The sequence below is a fragment of the Aythya marila genome (genome assembly GCF_965140915.1).
Source record: "Aythya marila genome assembly, chromosome: 26".
NCBI classification, from domain to species: Eukaryota; Metazoa; Chordata; class Aves; order Anseriformes; family Anatidae; genus Aythya; species Aythya marila.
Window position 1 is genome coordinate 2,639,704 of NC_139067.1, and position 17,723 is coordinate 2,657,426.

A 17,723-nucleotide genomic window follows, 5' to 3' on the forward strand; every position below is an offset into this window, starting at 1 on the left:
GTACTCTGCTCCAGACTGCCTGCATACGGGCAGGAGTGTTTATTCCTTGAGCATTATTTGCAAAAGAGGAAAAAAAGAGAATATATACCCCCACGGGAGTGTTGTAAAAAGGAATATATTGGAGACTGTTGGACATTCTAGTTAACAATGCAATTCAGAATAGTTGCCTAATACAAATAGAAAAGCTTGAGCCCAAAAGTAGAGTTGTGTGAGCTTGCAGTGTTGGGGATATTGAGATTTATGCTGTGTTATGCTGTCAGAGAATATGTGATAATTAGGTACCTTAGTATTTAAGCTGGTGGCTCAGTGGTACTAATTTGACCTAACACGTTGTGTAAATAATGAAAAAAGATCAGCTCTTTTGTTTTCCTTTCCCTCCCCAGATCTTGGTTGAATCTGGCAGGAATAGGTTATGTTGCTATAGATTCAGGAATTCTCATCAAATCTGAGTGATGCTGCCAGCACTTGGAGTCCGCAGAATATTTCTATAAAAGGGGAGCTGTGGCTCTAGAATCCTGACATTTGGTACTGACAGCCTTTCCACCCAGGAGGAAAATCTGGGGTTGTAAATATTAGTGATTCAGGAGGCCTGGCCCTCTGCCTTTGGAAATGCATTGAATTTGAATTCAGTTGAATTAAATGGATTTAACCCACAAACTGTGATGTCAGCTGCTGATCACTTCATTAAGGAAAGCTAGAGGGAAAAGAGCTGGGAGAAGGCCCGCTTTTATCGACCAGTTCCCTGTGACAGCACGGCACATCTGTCCAAGGCTTTGCTTTGCAGAGAGTCGAGAGATGCAAAACAGAACCCCCACCCTCCCTTCTCCCCCCAGATCTCTGAGGGCACGTTGCTTGTGTGATCAGCTTACTGAAGTATACGAGCAGTTTAGGGTTATACTTCTGCTTAAGAACATTGCAAAGTACACAGAAAGCTGTTTTTTTATAGCTGCTCTGTTCCGTAACTGCACAGTGCAGCACGAGAATGAAGCAGAGTGATTTTATGCAGCTCTTGAATAAGCTGCTTGGGAGCTAGAAAGCCAGAGGGAACCAAAGGCTCGCTGTACGTCCAGCAGCTTTGGGCTTTATTTGGTTTATATTCACTGCACACCACTGTGTGGTCCCTTCTGTGCAGGGAGAAATACTAAATTGCTCAGTGGTGGAGAATTGATCTCTAAAAGAGCTTGGTGAGTTTAATTACATCTGTAAGCATGACAGCCTTCTCTGTAAAGCATATTAAAGGGACCTTAATATGCCCTGGGCTCTTGGGTCCATATTTAGGAGGACTAAATTCCACCTTTGTCTGCTTGGCTGGAACGTCCTTTTGGCTGCCTTTGTATCTTCAGGCACGCGGTGCTAGTGGGAAACCCCAGGCACTGGGATTGAGGTGGAATTTCGATGTCTGAGTGAAGCTTTTGATGACTCTTGTACTGCTGACATCTTTAATAGCACTGGCAGGAGGAAGGTTTGCTGGAGGAAGGCACGCTGAATACTGCAGTCCCCAAATCAGACGGTTACCACCAGGCTGAATGTGATGTTTGATTAACCACCCAAGGACCTCCTGGTGATGACAAAGCCTTTCAGTTTACCCGCATGGTGTCTCAGGAAATAAATGAGAGCCGTTTGACAGATGATTGCCTGAGGCTATGGGATTGGGATTTTCAGAGCTCCTCAAAGATGTTGGGTGCTAGCTGTTCTTTAAAGGGGCTGTAAGTTTCCAAGCCCATGTATGCTGGTGAGCCTTCAAAGTAGAGAAGCCAAATGGTTTGAATGCAGAATACACAGGATACAAGTGACACTGGAAGTAACTGGAGCAACATCTCCTAAGTCCCAGACGTAAGGGGTGTGTTCAGTGAGCCTGAAAAGGACTTGTCTCACGGCCCTAAGGAGCTGGATGACACTGGCAGTTCTGACTTGCACCTAAAAGTTGATATTCTGTCTCTTTGGAAAGGCTTTTTTCTCAATTTTTTTCACAGAACTGCTAGTCAAATGCAGCAATTTCTCAGCCTCACCCCTTTCCCTGACCTCTTCCCTTCTTAGTTAAACTGTTTTTTAACGACCTCAGTCTATTATTGTTACTGCCTCGTTAGTAAGGTCCCAGGGACAACTGATGGTGTCACAGGAGCACAGCGTGTGCCTTTTGCCATAGCTTAGTCAGCGCCGTGGTTTCACCCTTATGTTTCACCTGAATGCACCTTCCTCTCTTAACAAGCTCTAAAGAGCCATGCATGATGCCTTTGTGACAAGTCTGATTATGGGATATGTATGCAACAACTTTGCTGACTTCTAAAGGTTTTGTTTACTCTTTGTTTTAACCAGAGCTTGTCTGGAAAAGCACAAAGGCCAAAGAGTCTTCAGTTAGGAGACAACAAACTGACTTTGCTTCAGAGTTCTTCACTCCAGCAGTCGTCGCCTCTCAGCCCACCGCCCATCACTCCCAAAACGCCAAGAACCCACAGTAAGTTCTGTAATGGCAGCAACTGAGTAGTAGGAGTTAGGATAAATCTGCTGAGGTAACCTCACTGGGGAGGCAGGGGGAAGGGTGCTGCTCTGAAGTACATGGAAAGTGACTCTGGGCTATTAATCTTTGTAGGAATTTTTGTCTGATAACAGCATTTGGCAGTGTTATCAAAGGCACTGTGATTATACACGTGACTTAGATATCACTTGATAAGTCAAATGAATTTCAGCGAACGTGATCTGTGTTTTTCAATTTCTTTTTTTGTTTTCTCCTGTATTGACTTGTGGAGAGGAATATTAAATCTCAAGGTGAACACAATGTGCAGCTAGTGTAGGTGCTTGGTTGTGTTTTTTATTTGTTTGCTTTAGCACATACTAGGCATACCTCTAGTGAATTCACTAGTGGAAGCTGCATCACGCCTGCATGGTAGTTAGGTTTGGTTTCTGAAGAGGCCTCTAGCTAAATTTTCTGGGCAAGTCTTGCCCAGAAAATAATAATTTTGTTAATAATTTTAGAAGGAGCTACTGCTCTGCAGTTTGGAAATTCAGCTAATAAGTGTTACACCTGAAGGAGGAGGAATTTATCTTGAAGAATTAGTGAAGTGAGTAATTTGCAGTTACCTCCCATGCATATCCAGTGGTGTCTGTAATTAATTCTGAAACAATATGTGACCAAGGTAAAAATGCACCTGTATTCTCACCATTGATGACTTCCTTTCTAGTAGTGCTGTTACATTTCTCAGCCTTACTGAATGTGAAGCCTCACTCTTTTACTTAGCAAGCAGTTTTAATTATCATTAGTAGCAGGACAGCTTCCCAGGAATTATTCTGAAGTTTGGGTACTTATCTGCTCCATCAACTAGAGTTAAAATCAAAGTGAATTCTCAGGTTGAGGCCCTGGCTGAAAGGAAATCCCAGTGAACATTGCAGATGTGATAATGGATTCAATTCTCTATTCTCTCAGGCATGCATTTTTCACATAAGCTTAGACTCATTTGTTGAAGGTAGAACTCTTCTGGGCATCTTGAGCTTAAGGGAGATAAAACTGTGACTCTGGTTTGAAATATCTGTTCAGGTTTAGCTACTAAAACAGATCTAAAGTGTAAGATAATAAACGATTCTCCCTTAAAGTCATACATGGTCAATTCCTTTTCTCACTCCTTTTCCGCCTGCTTTAATGTCTTCTCTTACTGGTTTTGCTTCTAGGTTTTCCCTCTTTGCAAGCTGATGGTTTGTCAACTGCTAGCTTGCAGAGTACCCCACCTCCACCTCCGCCTAAAAACAAACCCTATGAGAATAGCAACCCGAGGAATTCTGTGGAGGTAAGGAAATGAGAGCTGACATTTTTCTGGAAGCCAGCATTCGAGCAGGACACCACTGGAATTTTCCGAGCTGCTTCTAGGGTGGTGCTGCTTGAAACTTGTCTAATCATTTTACTGGTTCCCTCCCTGAAACCACAAAAGAATAAGAAGATTCTTGTTTTGAGAGAGGGCTATCAAGTACAGTCCCTGTTTCAAGTGGAGGTTGTGTTGTCTTTGGTTAGGCAAACTGGAGGGGCAGCACAGGGAACTATATCGAAAACAAACATGCACAGTGATTGAAAAGGTTCAATAACATGGTCAACATGTAAAATAGTACAGTAACCTGATCCCAAAAAAGAAATTCACACGTTTTCAGAAATGTTTGTCTCTTTTTGAATCCTTAGCTCAGAAGAAACTGATTTTTCAAAGTATCATTACTCACTTAAAAGTTAGCCTGTATTACATCACTATCTTGGCTGTAGTCTTTTTTTCTTAATTTCATGAAGTTGATTGCCTTCTAGGAACATCATATTGACACTTCTTATACTGTATAGCTAATGCTGCTCTTCCCCTACAGTATCTCAAATGATTTGTGGATACTTACTTAACATGCAAATACCATGGTGGTTATGTCAGAATCATCTGCCCCTAAAATGTAGGTGATTCTAATGTGACACTGTTGTTGCTTACCATTGTACAGTGTCAGAAAGCATCCTTCTGGAACTGTGAAGAGAATGTCTTCACCAGTACAATTTACAGAGGGGATTTATGGAGTACCTTAGTAAAAGAGCTGGAATTTAATGAAAAATACTGAATGATCACACTTCACAGAAGATGTTAACTCTGACAGCACAGAAAGACAACAGAGCAGTTGATTATTTACTTCAGTAAGAGCGAAATGACAATGGCATGAAGTCCTGAAACATGGGACAAATGGGAAGTTTTCTACTCAGGCCTTCACTTGGTCTGAATTAACTGTTCTTCTGAGCAGGGGCAGTATGGCTGATGTAGGTGGTGTGGGTGGAAGAAATATGCCAGCCTTAGAGATGCTGTGGGAGTCGCTGGTTCAAGAGGATTAATAAAAAAGCCTCCTTCCCTTGGGTCTTGTAAGAAAACTAATTACTAACATGCTCTGGCTTGTAACATTGACCCTGGCTTATAGCCAAATGGAACGGATTCAAAGGCCCATAAAGAGAGGTTGTAAAAGTACTTTCTGAAGGGTTTTGCTACTTTTGTTGTCGTTGTAAAGTTGAGTCTGTCCTCCTTTAGTTAAAATAGTCAGGAAATCTTGGCAGTTTCAGCTAAGCATGAGGTAAGCCACATAAGCTTCTTGTTCACCTGGCCTTTCACTTTTCATTAGTTTATAGGATGCCCCTTAAAACAAGCAAAGGGACAACTTGAAAGGACCTACCAGTGCAGTTTTCTGCAAGAACAACAAACACTGTACAAGCCCATGAGTTGGGCAGGAAGGCTGTGACTTGTTTTAGCAGAATTTCTGCTTTGCTGCCACTTTTATGGAATCAGTTGCACCATTCTGATTTGGAAACATTTTATGTGGTGCAACTCACTGAGCCAGCAAGATAAAAATAGTTGAATTTTGAAACCATGAGAGAAGTGGGTTTCTTTCCATTTTACTGGTGAATCTGGGACTGGGCAAGTGACTCCCTGGCTCAGTCAGGCTGCAGGTCAGAAGCAACTGAAGCATATCTGCAACTAAAGATGATTCTACCAACTGAAAAATACGTGTTTCTGTTAAATCCTGTGTCCTTGTTTGCCCCTCTCATTGATTGCATGGAGCACTGAGAGGAAGAATTTAAAGATTTTTTCCTGAAAGAAGAATTAAGAAGTGTAGGAACTTTTGGATTTCTTCTGTTTGATAAGCAAAATGTTTTTGTTTTATCTTCTCAGGCTGCTCCACCACTACCCAACAGACGTGAAGCCAAACCTCCCCCTCCTCCTCCAAAAACCAGAAAATCCAGCGTTGCCTCTTCAGAGCAAGGATTGCAGTGAGGATTGTAACTTGCTTGGCTCACAGCAAGTGCCTAGAGTGAAATGGCTGCTTTCTTTTCACCGACATGCTGGGCCTTTCTGACCCTAAAGACCTAGTGATCTCACTTGCCATTCCAGTCACGTCCCTTGGAGTTCTCCCTGGGAAATACCAAAAGGAACTTAGTTGTAACTATTCCTAACCTCTGGTTTACCTTTCCAATCATGAGACACTAATCACATGTGGGAAGAAGTCAGCCTACTGGAACTCCTGTTTGTCTTAGTCTTGTCTGTCCTGAACTCGGTCACTGATGCAATTTCAGCAGCTCATTCCTAGCGTAAATCTGTCACTGTAGTGATTTGCACCAGTGCTTGAACCAAGGTAAGCCACACCAGTATGAGATGTGTTCTACAGTATTTTCACATGGGTTCGGTGCAGCTTTGTGGCTGTACTACTGCACAGATCTCTCCTTTTGCCCCTGTAGCATTGCCAAGCCCTGCTTTGCATGAAGCGAGGCGATCACAGCCATGCCTAAGCTGTGAAATGTCTACTCCTGAGATGTCAGGTGCTGGCATATGATATGTGGTCTCCTAAGATTCTTGATTGCAGGCAGAGACCTGAGCATTGTTAGCAGAAAAAGAAACCTCTTTTCTGCTAGTCATCATAGGTACTTAAGATGAAGTGCAGACATTCTGCCTTACGCCACCTCTGCTCAAGTAGTGGCAGTCACTCACTCCCAGTGGAGAGTTTAGGTTCACCAGTACTTTGTCACAGTTTTGCTGTTGATTCTGGTTTTGACACTACAGAGCAGTCAATATTCCTTCCTTTGTTGTGTTACTACTTTGTTTTGTGTCTGGGACTTGGTACAATATCTCATCTTTGTGTGCTTTTTTAATAGGGTGTAAAAAGTTATTTTTCTCCTGTGAATGTCTTAGAGTGGATAGAAGTTTCATCAAACCAGTACTGTATTGAGAGCAGCAACCTGGAGAGGATGGAGTGGGTAAAACTGGTCACATGCACCTCAGAAACAAAGTTTGGTAGTTAATGTAGCCTTTACTTTGGCTGGCCAATTCCACGTAAATAATTCTCATCTCCCCCCTGGTTTGTGGCAGTACTTGCACTTTGTTTTGTAGCCTCCCTTGATCTAAGTTGGTAAAAGCCACTTGGGTTTTAAGGAGCCGTTCAGATCTGGGAGGCATGTGGAAGATTTGACGCTTACCCACCAAGTTTCCTGTTGCTTGGATTATTCCAGCTCTGCAGCTTTTCTTTCCTTGGAGGATGGGATAATAATATTATTTAAAAGTATTTTGTTAATCTGTTTAGTTTTTTTCTTTTAGTTATTTATTCCCAGCTGTCTCCGAATGTTAGCATCAGTCTTTCTGTTTTATTTATTCTAGAGAAAAAAATGACGTGATCTTGGGTTTTAATGTTTTTAAATTCATGCAATCCATGCAGAAAAAGGCTGTTGCACAGTTAGAATACCCTATCCTCACAGTTACGTAGTGACCAAACATAGAACACAAATACCATTGTTATTTATGAACCAGATGGGCCTTAGACTCATTCATCATTCCTCTGTGCCTGAGCTGCCACCAGAAGATTGCTGTTTAAAAAAAAAATCAAAAAAAAAAACAAAAAAACAAAAAAAAACAAAAAAACAACAACAACAACAAAAAAAAAACACAATAAGACAAAAATACTCCATAGTATTAGTGTTGGCAGTTGCATTTTGCACCTTGTAGGGCTGCTGGTCTCTGAGCTCGGGCAGCATTAGATCGGCAGCTCCCCTGGGGTGGGGAACTTGCTTGGCTGCACCAGGCTTACAGGGAGTTTGTACAACACTTAGGCCAGAAGAAAATTCAGTTTGAAATTGTCTTGGAAAATGTATTTCTACTCTCTTCTACTATTAAATAATCTAGATCACTCCAGAAATAGTCACAGCACCTCTTTTTTGCTTTGTGGAAGTGGACTTTCCTAAACTCCGCGTTCCAGAAGCAATGCACTGTGGAGAACTTCCCTGTTTACTTCTCAAGCTACATGTCCTAACTTTCATGTATTTCCCCCCAAAGTTGCTGCTGCCAGCTGGTGCCACATTTACCAGCAGCTGCAAAGTCTGTCAGGTTTGTTATTTTCTTGGTTTGTAAGAATTGTTCTGTTCTATCACAGACGAGATATTTTGCCGTGCTGTTCTGCCTGTGTGACTGGCCTATTTATAAACGTAGCTTCCATAGTGGCTGTTATTTTCACTGATGTTTTCTAGGGAAGGGAAAAAATTGCTCATTGTTATTGTTCCCTTTCACTGTCAATCTCAGGAAACACAGGAGTTTGCCTGCAAAGTTTAGATCCAAACTGTTTCATTAGCTAGAAGTTTCTTAGAGTTCATCATTAAAGAGGGATCAGCCGAAATATGTGCATCCAAGTTTGTTTGAACTTAGATAAGATTTTGGATATTTGGTTGCCTCTTGTGGCCTATTCCTTTATCATCATGTTGATGAAGATTCTTTTGTGTGCTCTTTCTTCCAGGAAATGATTTTGCTCAGCTATTACTGTCATTTAGCTTCTGATTATCTGGCATAATTCATGGAGAGGTGTTAAAAACCCTGCTGAGGATGTTGCTCACAACAGTAAATAGACACTTGTTTGGTTTGAGGTTTTTTTAGCAGGCACTACATCACTATTCTCACATGACTTCATGAGTTTCAGCACATTAGTGAAAACTTATTTGGGAAGGGCTTTAATTAGACTTTAATCTTTTTCAGAGGAAAACAAAATCTTGCTCTTAAAAGTCCCTTTTGTGTTAACTCGAGTTAAAGAAACCTGCAGAAGTTGCATTTATTTTGCTGCCTATCAACTTATTTATTTATTTTTTCTGTCTGCTTTTATTTTGCTGGCCCTCTAAGCAGATTGCATTCATTAAAGGGTCATATCAGATTCACATCACAGAGCAGGATGGAGACATTTTGGAAGCAGCACTGCAGTCACAATCATGCTCACTATAGCTCGCATGCGATTGTCTTCTGGGTTGTCACCTTCTCTTGGGAAATCTTTGAAACCTTTCTGGACAACTTGAATGTGTTTCAAAGCCTCTCTGGTGCATTGTAGGACTTGTCCAAGAACATAATGTGGAGCTGACATAGACACTGCTTGACTTGAAAACCACAGGGCTTTCTTGTCTTTGGCTTTTTTTGTCCACTTCTTCCTCTTCATGTAGCTACTGTCTTCCTTCTGCTGCTGTTGCACACATAAACCAAAGGATCCTCTGGAACTCCGTGTGAAGAACTTTTTTGTCTTCAGTGAGAACTTTGTTTAAGGCAGAGCAGCAGGATGTGGTGGGAATTGCAGAAACCTGAAGCTCTCCATCAGCTCCTTGTCTGGTCTACATCCATGTATACATTAACACCACCTATTGTTAATTCAGTGCCTTGCCCCATCCTGCATCTGCCTGTTGCCTCATTCCTTGGTGCTTTTTCCTTTTCAGAGGAGGTTTGCTTTTAACTCCTTTGGTTAGTCAGCAGAAACAAGAGACTACAGGAATCTCATCTAATGAGTTGTCTGTCATGGGAAAACACAATAGACAGGAGGTTTGGGTATTTCAGTACCAAGTGACTTCTGAGTCTTGTTTCCCTGCCTTTCTGATCCGTTTTACTGACTTGCAGGTGCACCTTGTGCATTCACCAGGTATTTTCCTGGAGGATGGAACTGGTCTGTGCAAAAAGACCTCGCTGGGGGAAGTGTGACCTTGGGCAGTTTTTCAGCTGATCTTCAATGACCCTTTACGTGATGCTTTTTAGCTTTGAGGAGTCAGTTCTGACTGTGCTTCTTGCAGCCTGAGTCCATTGCTAGTCATCTCCCTGTCTTTTTTCTTCCCTTTGTTTCCTATTCCTGTGAGTACAGACAGGAATGAATGGAGTACTTGGTGTGTAAATGGTTAATTATCCTCTCCCTTCCTTTTCCCCTTGGATCATGCATCTGGCAGTCATTGGGAACACGGTCCTGTCTCACACGTGCTGGTCCTAGGTGCTGGTAGCCGAACTAACCCTAAATGCCCAAGTCAGCTGCCTCACTTGGCAGGTTCCTTGACGTTTTTTTGTTCTGCTGTCTGCACAGTTGAGGCCTTTCTTCTTGCTGCCTCTGTTGCCTGGCTGGTTGGAGATGGTTGTAGCTGAGACATCACCCTTACTGCACGGAAAGGAACAGCTGATGCCTAAAGACAACAGGGCAAGGAGATCTCCATTCCCACAACGTTTGGGGCATTTTCATTGGCAGATTTTCTATGCCAAGGGTTTAAAGTTGAACAATTCTTTTTTTCTTTGTTAGCATTAATTTTGTTCTAAGAGCCCGTTTGAAGTGCTGTAAACTCTTCCCTCTTCTTCTTGCCTTCGGGCAACCTAACTCACAGGTAGGAGTTCAGTTTTCTTAAGCATTACTGACTGTGAGGTTTGAAGAGTTGCATTCTTAGCTGATACAAGTCAGCATCGTTTCCTTAGAGGTACCAGATGAAATTTCTGTACTGTGCCTAAGTGACTTAGGGCTTCACGCCAGTTTTGGAAAAAAGTATCATCTTCAAGTGTCAGATTTTTAAAGCAATTGGGCTTTTAAGTGTGTGAAAAACCATGGGGCCTGGTTGATTTTAATTAAGCAGAATTTAGTGCCCACACTCTTGTGAGAAACCCCACTAGACCTCTGATTTTTAATTTTTTTTTAACTTAAGTTATGAGATCTAATCTTCAGAGACAATTTAAGGTCTCATTGCTTCATTTACATCTTTCCATGTTTCTTAGATGATCTTGTAAATGTCATCCAATGTCTTTTAAACTGTTGTACTGAAAATGGGAGTAGGGGAACAATCCATAATGGTGGCTTCTCTGCATGCCAGAAATGAAAGCAAGCAGCAGCATTTCTACCAAGTTCATAGTTCTGAATAAAACAAATCTCAAAGTTAAATATCCAGTCTGCAGAGAAGACAAAATCTTAATCCCATTTCATAGCCATGCTGTTCAAAGCTAGTGTTAAATTTCAAGTCTTAGAGGATTTTTTTTTTCTCTTTGGAGAAATATGCTCAACACTTGTTTTCTGGAGCTTTTAATTAAAATTTGTCATGCTGTGATAAATTCCTTTAAAAATGTTACAGGCTCTAATCCATATCAGGGGAAGAGAGAAACAGACAGCTTTCCATTTCAGTGGATTAGTGGATTAGGAAAGGACACCGATTCCAGTGAGGGCAGCTCTGTGATCTGCAGTGGCAGAAATACTGTGATGTGTATGTAGCAGTTGTTGGGAACCTTCACACTGTGCAGCCCGGCGTACGTTCCATGATGAACAGTGAGTTAGGCTTGTAGGAATAATGGCTCAGATTTTCTCTCCTTATTTATTTTTATAATTGTAAATGGAAATAATAAGTTTAAGATGTCTGTAGCTTAACTGTAATCTTTTTTTTTTTTTTTTAATGTAAAAACATTCCTGACCATTACTGCTACCCCTTTTTCAATTCCTTAATTAAAAATCTATCTTATATTTACTGTTGCAGACTGTTATCTAGTGGACCAAGGTGAGCTTTTCCAAGACTATATCAGAAAGAAAAAATACACAAATAGATATGATTCATTTATTGTGTAGTAGGAGGTGGGCTTTTCAAAAGCACATGAGGTTCACTTAATTCTGCTCCTATTAACATTCTTCCTAATCTTTTGAGTATATCACAATGTTTATTTTACTGATTATGATGTAAAAAGATCCCAGTTGGAGCAGAGCTAAGTTCCTGGTGCGTGCTCTGCCCCCAGTAGATAAATAAAACCAGGTCATGTTAATGTCTGTGCCTGCCCAGCACAGTCCCCGAGGGGGTACAGTGTGAAAATCAGGTGTGGAAAGCACCTTCAGGGCACTGTGTGTGTGTACACAAAGGAGTCACGGCTGTTGGGAAATGGAGGAGCTTAACAAAAGTGAACAACGTCTGTTTGTGCAGCCTTGGCCTGAGCTGGTTTAAGGCTGTCACTGAACTCATGGGACATGCCTGACTGCACACGTTGGACCTGCATTTCGGAAGAAGAGTGCAGTTTTTGTGTGTGTGCACAGAGGTGCAAGTCCTTAGCAGCTCTGAAATTCAGCCCCAGCGTGCCTGGTGTTCACTGATGTAGTCGATCACTGTTGGTATTACGAGGGTTTAATGACATGATAAACTGCGGGACGTGTTTGTCTGGAATTCAGGAGAATGTGGATGTTGTGTAATGTGTTTTTGTGAGTGCTTTGAGATGCTGGGTGTGATGGTTCAGTTACAAAACCCACCTCTACAGACTGCAAATACTTTTTTTTAATCCTCTGCAGTTGAATCAGCAAAATATACAGCTTTTAAACTGGCTCTGGAGAAAGAGTAGGAGCCAAGCTTCGGAAATGGAGTCTGCATCTCTTTGGGTAAATGGCGCGTGATTCACCAAGTCTGTAAAGCAAGGTGTATAAATTCTTGTGTTTTTTTTTTTTTTTAAATGTATTAACTATTGTAAACTTTGTAAATACCTTTTTAATATAAATGTAGTTTTTATGAGTGAACCAGTAAAAAAAGAAAAAAAAAAAAAAAGCATATAAAAGTCTTTCATGTGTGGCCTACTGATGTGTGAGAGTAATTGCCTTCCAAGTAAATTTATTCTTAATTTTTAATGTTGTATTGCTGTTGTATCCAGAGACGGGGGAGATCAGACAGTGCCCTTGTCCAGGCATTGCCCATGCGTGTGAAACAAAAGCTGTCGTGTCCGAGTTTCCATTGCAGAAAAAGCCAACCCTATGGTGCTGATTCCCCACCACCGGACTAGAATGTGTTCTCTTTTAAGCAGGTAATCTATACAACAGCATCTTTCACTTAAATACAACTTCACAGAATTTATTCACATAATGAAATCTAATCCATTTTAGGAGGAACTGGTTTTAACGTTGCTTTGAAATTTTATTCTGGGTCCGTTGTTCCTTTGGCTTTGTGGGTTTAAATCTTCTTTCGTCTGGCTTCTCCTTCAATCAGACTTGCCTGTAAGCACACACATACACCAGTTTTAAAGAAAAGAAAGAACTTTGATGATGGAATGTTAAAGCCTAGTCAGATGCTAACATATTCATAGTGTGGTTTGCATTGGAAGGAGGATTAGAATGACATAAATCTGACCCGACATGATCTCTCCACCACCTGCCCGGGGATCTGATCAGACAGTATAATGTAACTGACACTCATAATAGCCCTTTTCATCCCAAAGTCCATGACCAGCTTTACATCTGTTAATGGGCCCACCACTGCAGCAGTTCTTGGAGTGCAACCCAACAGCTGTTGAACACTACATTTTGACAGCGGTGTAGGAAAAGCAGCATGAACTTACACAAAGCATCAGTATGTCAAATGTCCGTGAGCTTAAGCAGTTGGCCAAGACACAAGAAAGCAAAAGTGTTCTGGGGTGGGATTGTTGCCCTGTTACCTTTTTCTCTATACCTTAGTACTGTTAGAATGGCATGTGCTGTGTCACACCCTGCTGGATCTGTTCTCCTACTTCAGTATTTATTTACGTCGTTACCTCTGAGTTGAAAGCCTGAAGTTGTTTTGGATCGACATGCTGAATGTGTTATTGTTTTCCCTTCTGTATCTTAGCTAGGTGTATCTTTGTTTGCGCTCAGTTCCAGCTGCTCCAGGAAATGATGAAGGTAACTTGAAAAGTTTTTTCCACGGGGTGGGCCATTTCCTGACACCTCCCCTCGCATTGCGTAATATTCCTGTATCAACTCCAGGAATGTGTCACATTGGAAAACCTGCATCTGGAAAAGTTTTAATTTGTTTTCAAAGTCATTAAGCAGCGAGAAGTAAGGCCGCATAATTCAGGCTATGTTACAGGGATAAGTATGCAAAGTAACCACTAGATGCAGAGGCTTAAAAGTTTTTTGCACATATTGTGTAAGATTACCAGCAGTTTCCAAGCAAACCTCAGAATTTGACTGCAGTGGAAGGCCAAGTTTCCCTCAGTGAGCAAAAAGCATCAAAGAACTCATTTCATATATCCTGATAATTTTTCTGCTATCAGTCCGTGCCTAATATAGTCTTTTGTAGGCCAAAAAAAAAAAATGTATAAACATACTAAGTTAGTGTTGGCTCTTCGTACTGAAAGTAGTGCTATTGGAAGCCAGAATCACAGGCATAGATCCCATTTTATGTTCTGTACAAATAGGATTGATGATGACCTAAAAGAAACCCTGGAATTTAGGAGATTTCTGCGTGAGAAGCAAACAGAAGTTGGACTGACCTGTCTGCATCGCTCTTACTGAGTTTCTGAACGATTCAGACCAGCTTCCTCAGTGAAAGGCAAGAGTATGCAGTTGAAATTTTTGGTCTTTGATTCAAAAATGAAGTAGAGATTGAGCATTTCCACTCCTAGGACAACTCAGAGACGTTCCCCAGAAAGTGGTGGCCATCTGGCCTGACCAAGGTGTTGCTGTATGATTTGAAGAGCATGGTTTTTGCTTGAGAGTGTTCTTTCTGTGGCAGTTAGTGTGAAGTCTCTGCTGTCACTGCATTAGAGCATCTCATGGAAAATACATTTCCCAGTCTGGGGACCTTGGGAGCAGCAGCTTCCATATGGCTCCATCCTTCAGTTGCAAAGTGCACCCCTGAAGTTAAGCATCTGTGAATGCTGCATGGATTTGTATTAAGGGAGATAGAATGTATTTGACTTTGGTTTTTGTTTTTGTTTTAATTTAGTGAGTAATGACACTGCTACAATGGGAACAGCAAGAATCATGTAGTTCGGGACTGTAGACTGAAGGTACTTGAGAACGATGCAGATAATAAGGGTTCAGCCAGTATCACCATATGCAAACTAAGCTGACATTCCTCTTCTTTCATCACTCCTACCCCACCCCTGCCCTGTGTTTTCCCAGCCTGGACTAGTCCCCTGTATTCCACAGTGATAAAAGAAAAAACATGTTACTTACCATGGCTTCCTTCAGATCACTAAACCGGGGGTGCTGATATGAGCCAGGGCATTCCGTCTTCTGCACTTCCCCTATTTTTTCCATGTCATTTGCAATCTGAATTGGGAACGGACACAGCCTTCATGAAGAGATATCTCTGCTAAGGCAACCATGCCCTAGTTGCAGATAAAGATGAAACTGTTCCACTGCACAATTTAAATTCTCCCCTTCCCTAGGTGCTCGCTTGTGCTATAGCAAACTTTAAATCAGAATGTTACAACTGTGGTTAAAAGAGCCTACACATGAAATATTAGAAAGCATGGGAAAAGCATCGGTGGACAGAACTTTTCACATCTGCTTTGTGGTTTGAATCCTTCATTTAAGTGCTTGCCATCTAATCCCACAACAGCTGCCTGTTGCCACGTTCTCACTGAAGTGGATGAAAGTTGTCATAAAGCAGCTGATCGGAATATTGGCTGAAGCTAGGGACGGGATGAGATCAGGTTTAACCTGGAAGTCAAATTTCAATCTCTGCTTCAGAGAAGACTACCCAAGCTTTGTGTATGCAATAGATGGTACTGTTCTTTATGTAATGCAGTCGAATGTCTTACCCTTATGCCACATCACGGTCAGCTCTCCAATTACTACTTTAAGAAGTCTTATGAATGTGTGTTTCTATAATAGATACACATGGAGAGAGAGACAGTAATGCCTGAGTCTCCTCTGATCCCATCCCATGGCATTTTTTGCTTGCATCTGGTACAGGTGAGGGATCCAAGCAAAAACGAGTTGCTTTACAATCCTGAACCTACCTCTTGAAACGATTCTCCCAGATTGTCCGCATTCCTTTTTCCTCCTGGTTGCAGGCCATAAGACCAGTGCTGAGCCAAGCAGATTTCCACAGACACAGTAAACAGGAGGATACCAACAAAGGCCTTCCTGGACTTCTGCATTCTGTGAGAGAAAAAAACATCTTTTTGATCATAATGTCATTTAAAGCTCAATTTTTATCTTACAGAGTCATGGAAATGTTACATTTTGGGAGTGAATCTTCGGTTCTGATCCTCTGCACCCCAGTGGCACTGTGCCTACACACGAGTCACAGCTGGATTTGGAGTCCCTCAAAGTGTGGCTTAGCTCATTAGAAAGAGATCTGACATCTGAGGAATTTGGATGGAGATCTAAATTAGGATTTTTGAGTGCCCTCTCAGAATTTTAGGAATGCCTGGATCTCCAAGGTTCACTGAAACTCCCTGTTGATATTTGACAGATGTATTCAGTTCAGCCAATTTCTGTTCTAGCAGTCTTTAAAAATTGTTCTTTGCGGTATCTTCTAATGCAAATTTCTTCCAATACAAGCATCTCTAAGGACTGAATAACTGAAATAGGACGTGGTGTGTTGTTCAAGCACATTACCTGCTTGCTGAGAGAGGTTGCAGAATCACTCCACCTCTTCCCCGTTGGAAAATGTCCTGCGAGTTTGTTTGTTGCCTTGCTTTTATATAAAACCACCCCAACACCAAACCTTTCACAGCAGGTGACTTCATCTAATTCCATCGTGGGGACTGCAATTTTGTTCTTAATGTTTCTGTCATGTAAAGAAATAAAGCACATAATTGGGACGCCCCGGTGTAGCTATTAAATTCAGCTGTTTTCGCTAAGAGCCGCGATGGTAACAGCCTTTCTTTTAAGAGGCTGTAAATCTGACATTCAGATCTAGCTGGCTGTGATTGCCCCATGGAAAACAGTCGTTCCTTTCAGTAGCTCCTAAATATATATACTTCTTTTAAGTAAAATCTCTTTGAATTTTATGTGTGTGCCTTACAGGAGTTGAAATGGATGAGGAATTCAGTTTAGTCTCTATATATCAGACCTGAAGGAAACGGACCTGTGGTGCATAAACAGGAGCCTAAGATTGCACAAGCGCACAGAGCATTTTGCATGCTCCTTTAAAAGTCCCCCTCCTTAATGTTTGAATTAAAATACCTTCATATTCTTTGCTCTATAAAGTGCAAAGCAGTACTACACTGATCAAATAGACACATTTATTCGATTGGAAATATGGGGAAGGGACCCTCTCTGTTGCAAGATGGGATCTTCCTTGAATAGGACTCCCCAGGCACTTTATTTTATATGTATACATATACATTATATAATATATATAATATATATATTTATACATGTATATATATAATATAAATGTACACACGTGTGTGACTGTATACATTGCAATACTTTGGCATTTTTGGCTCTTGAAACTTTATGCACTGCAGTTTTATAAAGTTGGTAGCCATTTGCATTCAGCACTTAAATTCAGTAATTTTAACTGCAGAAATCTTTTTTTATTTATTTTTTAATCCACCTGGCTGCTATTCGGACTTGCTGTGCACCGTTTTGTGTGCAATTGAGTGTATCACGTTTCGCAATCTTCAAACATCCTCTCTTCCTGCCCCCACAACCTTTTTGAGATTAATGGATTAAATGTAATTTAGTAAGTAAATAATGTGAGGAGGGGTTAGTGACTTCAGCAAAGAGTAATTCTTCCTGCTCTAATGCACACACACAGCACGAGTAGCCAGCGTTTAGCTTCAGCTGATGAGCTGATCAAGCTGCGAAAATTGTTTCTATGGGGGAAAGGTTACCTTAGCGTGGGCAGAGCACTTGAAAAGGGAGATTTTCCTTTAACTGTTTTAAGAGTATTTCCTTTTCTGATCAGCCTAGCAACAATTAAGGTTATTTCAAATTAAACGTAAGATTTTGCACATCCTGAAGGATGGCATTTAAAGAGGGGAGCCCAGTAACTGCTTAGCACCTCTTATTAACCTATCAGTTAAAGCTAAATCTAACAAGAGTCTGCTTTTAATATTTTTCAGCAGCTGTATTTCACAGGAGGTTTCCTATAGCTGCAGAGCTGCCCTCCCGAAGCACATCGGAAGGAGCACCAGGAGTTGCACTGGCAAGTGAGCTGTTCTCATGTCTTCTGCTCAACTCCAGACCACAGCCACACGTTATATAAAGGAGGTGGGAGGTTAGGAAAAAGAGTT

At 41.3% G+C, this 17,723-nt stretch overlaps 2 protein-coding genes and 1 long non-coding RNA gene across 4 annotated transcripts in view; 2 read left to right on the plus strand and 1 right to left on the minus strand.

Moving 5' to 3' along the window:
* Positions 1–12,442, plus strand: part of DOCK5 (dedicator of cytokinesis 5) — an 85,111-nt gene extending 72,669 nt beyond the window's left edge. Inside the window, exons 50-53 of one of the 2 annotated variants that reach the window (XR_014319085.1) lie at positions 2,317–2,455; positions 3,664–3,779; positions 5,667–6,126; positions 12,420–12,442. Coding sequence is in view for 1 of the 2 variants with exons in the window: in XM_082779624.1 (XP_082635750.1) it covers positions 2,317–2,455; positions 3,664–3,779; positions 5,667–5,768 (357 nt within the window). In the remaining variant the exon portion in view is untranslated. Of the gene's footprint in view, positions 1–2,316; positions 2,456–3,663; positions 3,780–5,666; positions 7,375–12,419 lie in introns of those variants that run through there. The other variant, XM_082779624.1, reaches the window with a different exon arrangement.
* A 1-nt stretch (position 12,443) lies between these two features.
* LOC309887708 lies at positions 12,444–14,039 on the plus strand. The gene is made up of 3 exons (XR_014319086.1): positions 12,444–12,569; positions 13,367–13,419; positions 13,938–14,039. It is a non-coding gene; the product is annotated as an uncharacterized lncRNA (long non-coding RNA).
* GNRH1 (gonadotropin releasing hormone 1) lies at positions 12,716–15,632 on the minus strand (the record flags this gene model as incomplete). The annotated part of the gene is made up of 3 exons (XM_082779626.1): positions 12,716–12,757; positions 14,701–14,796; positions 15,492–15,632. The coding sequence occupies 3 exons, from the start codon at positions 15,630–15,632 to the stop codon at positions 12,716–12,718; spliced, it is 279 nt and encodes a 92-aa protein (XP_082635752.1).
* Positions 15,633–17,723: the final 2,091 nt, after the last annotated feature.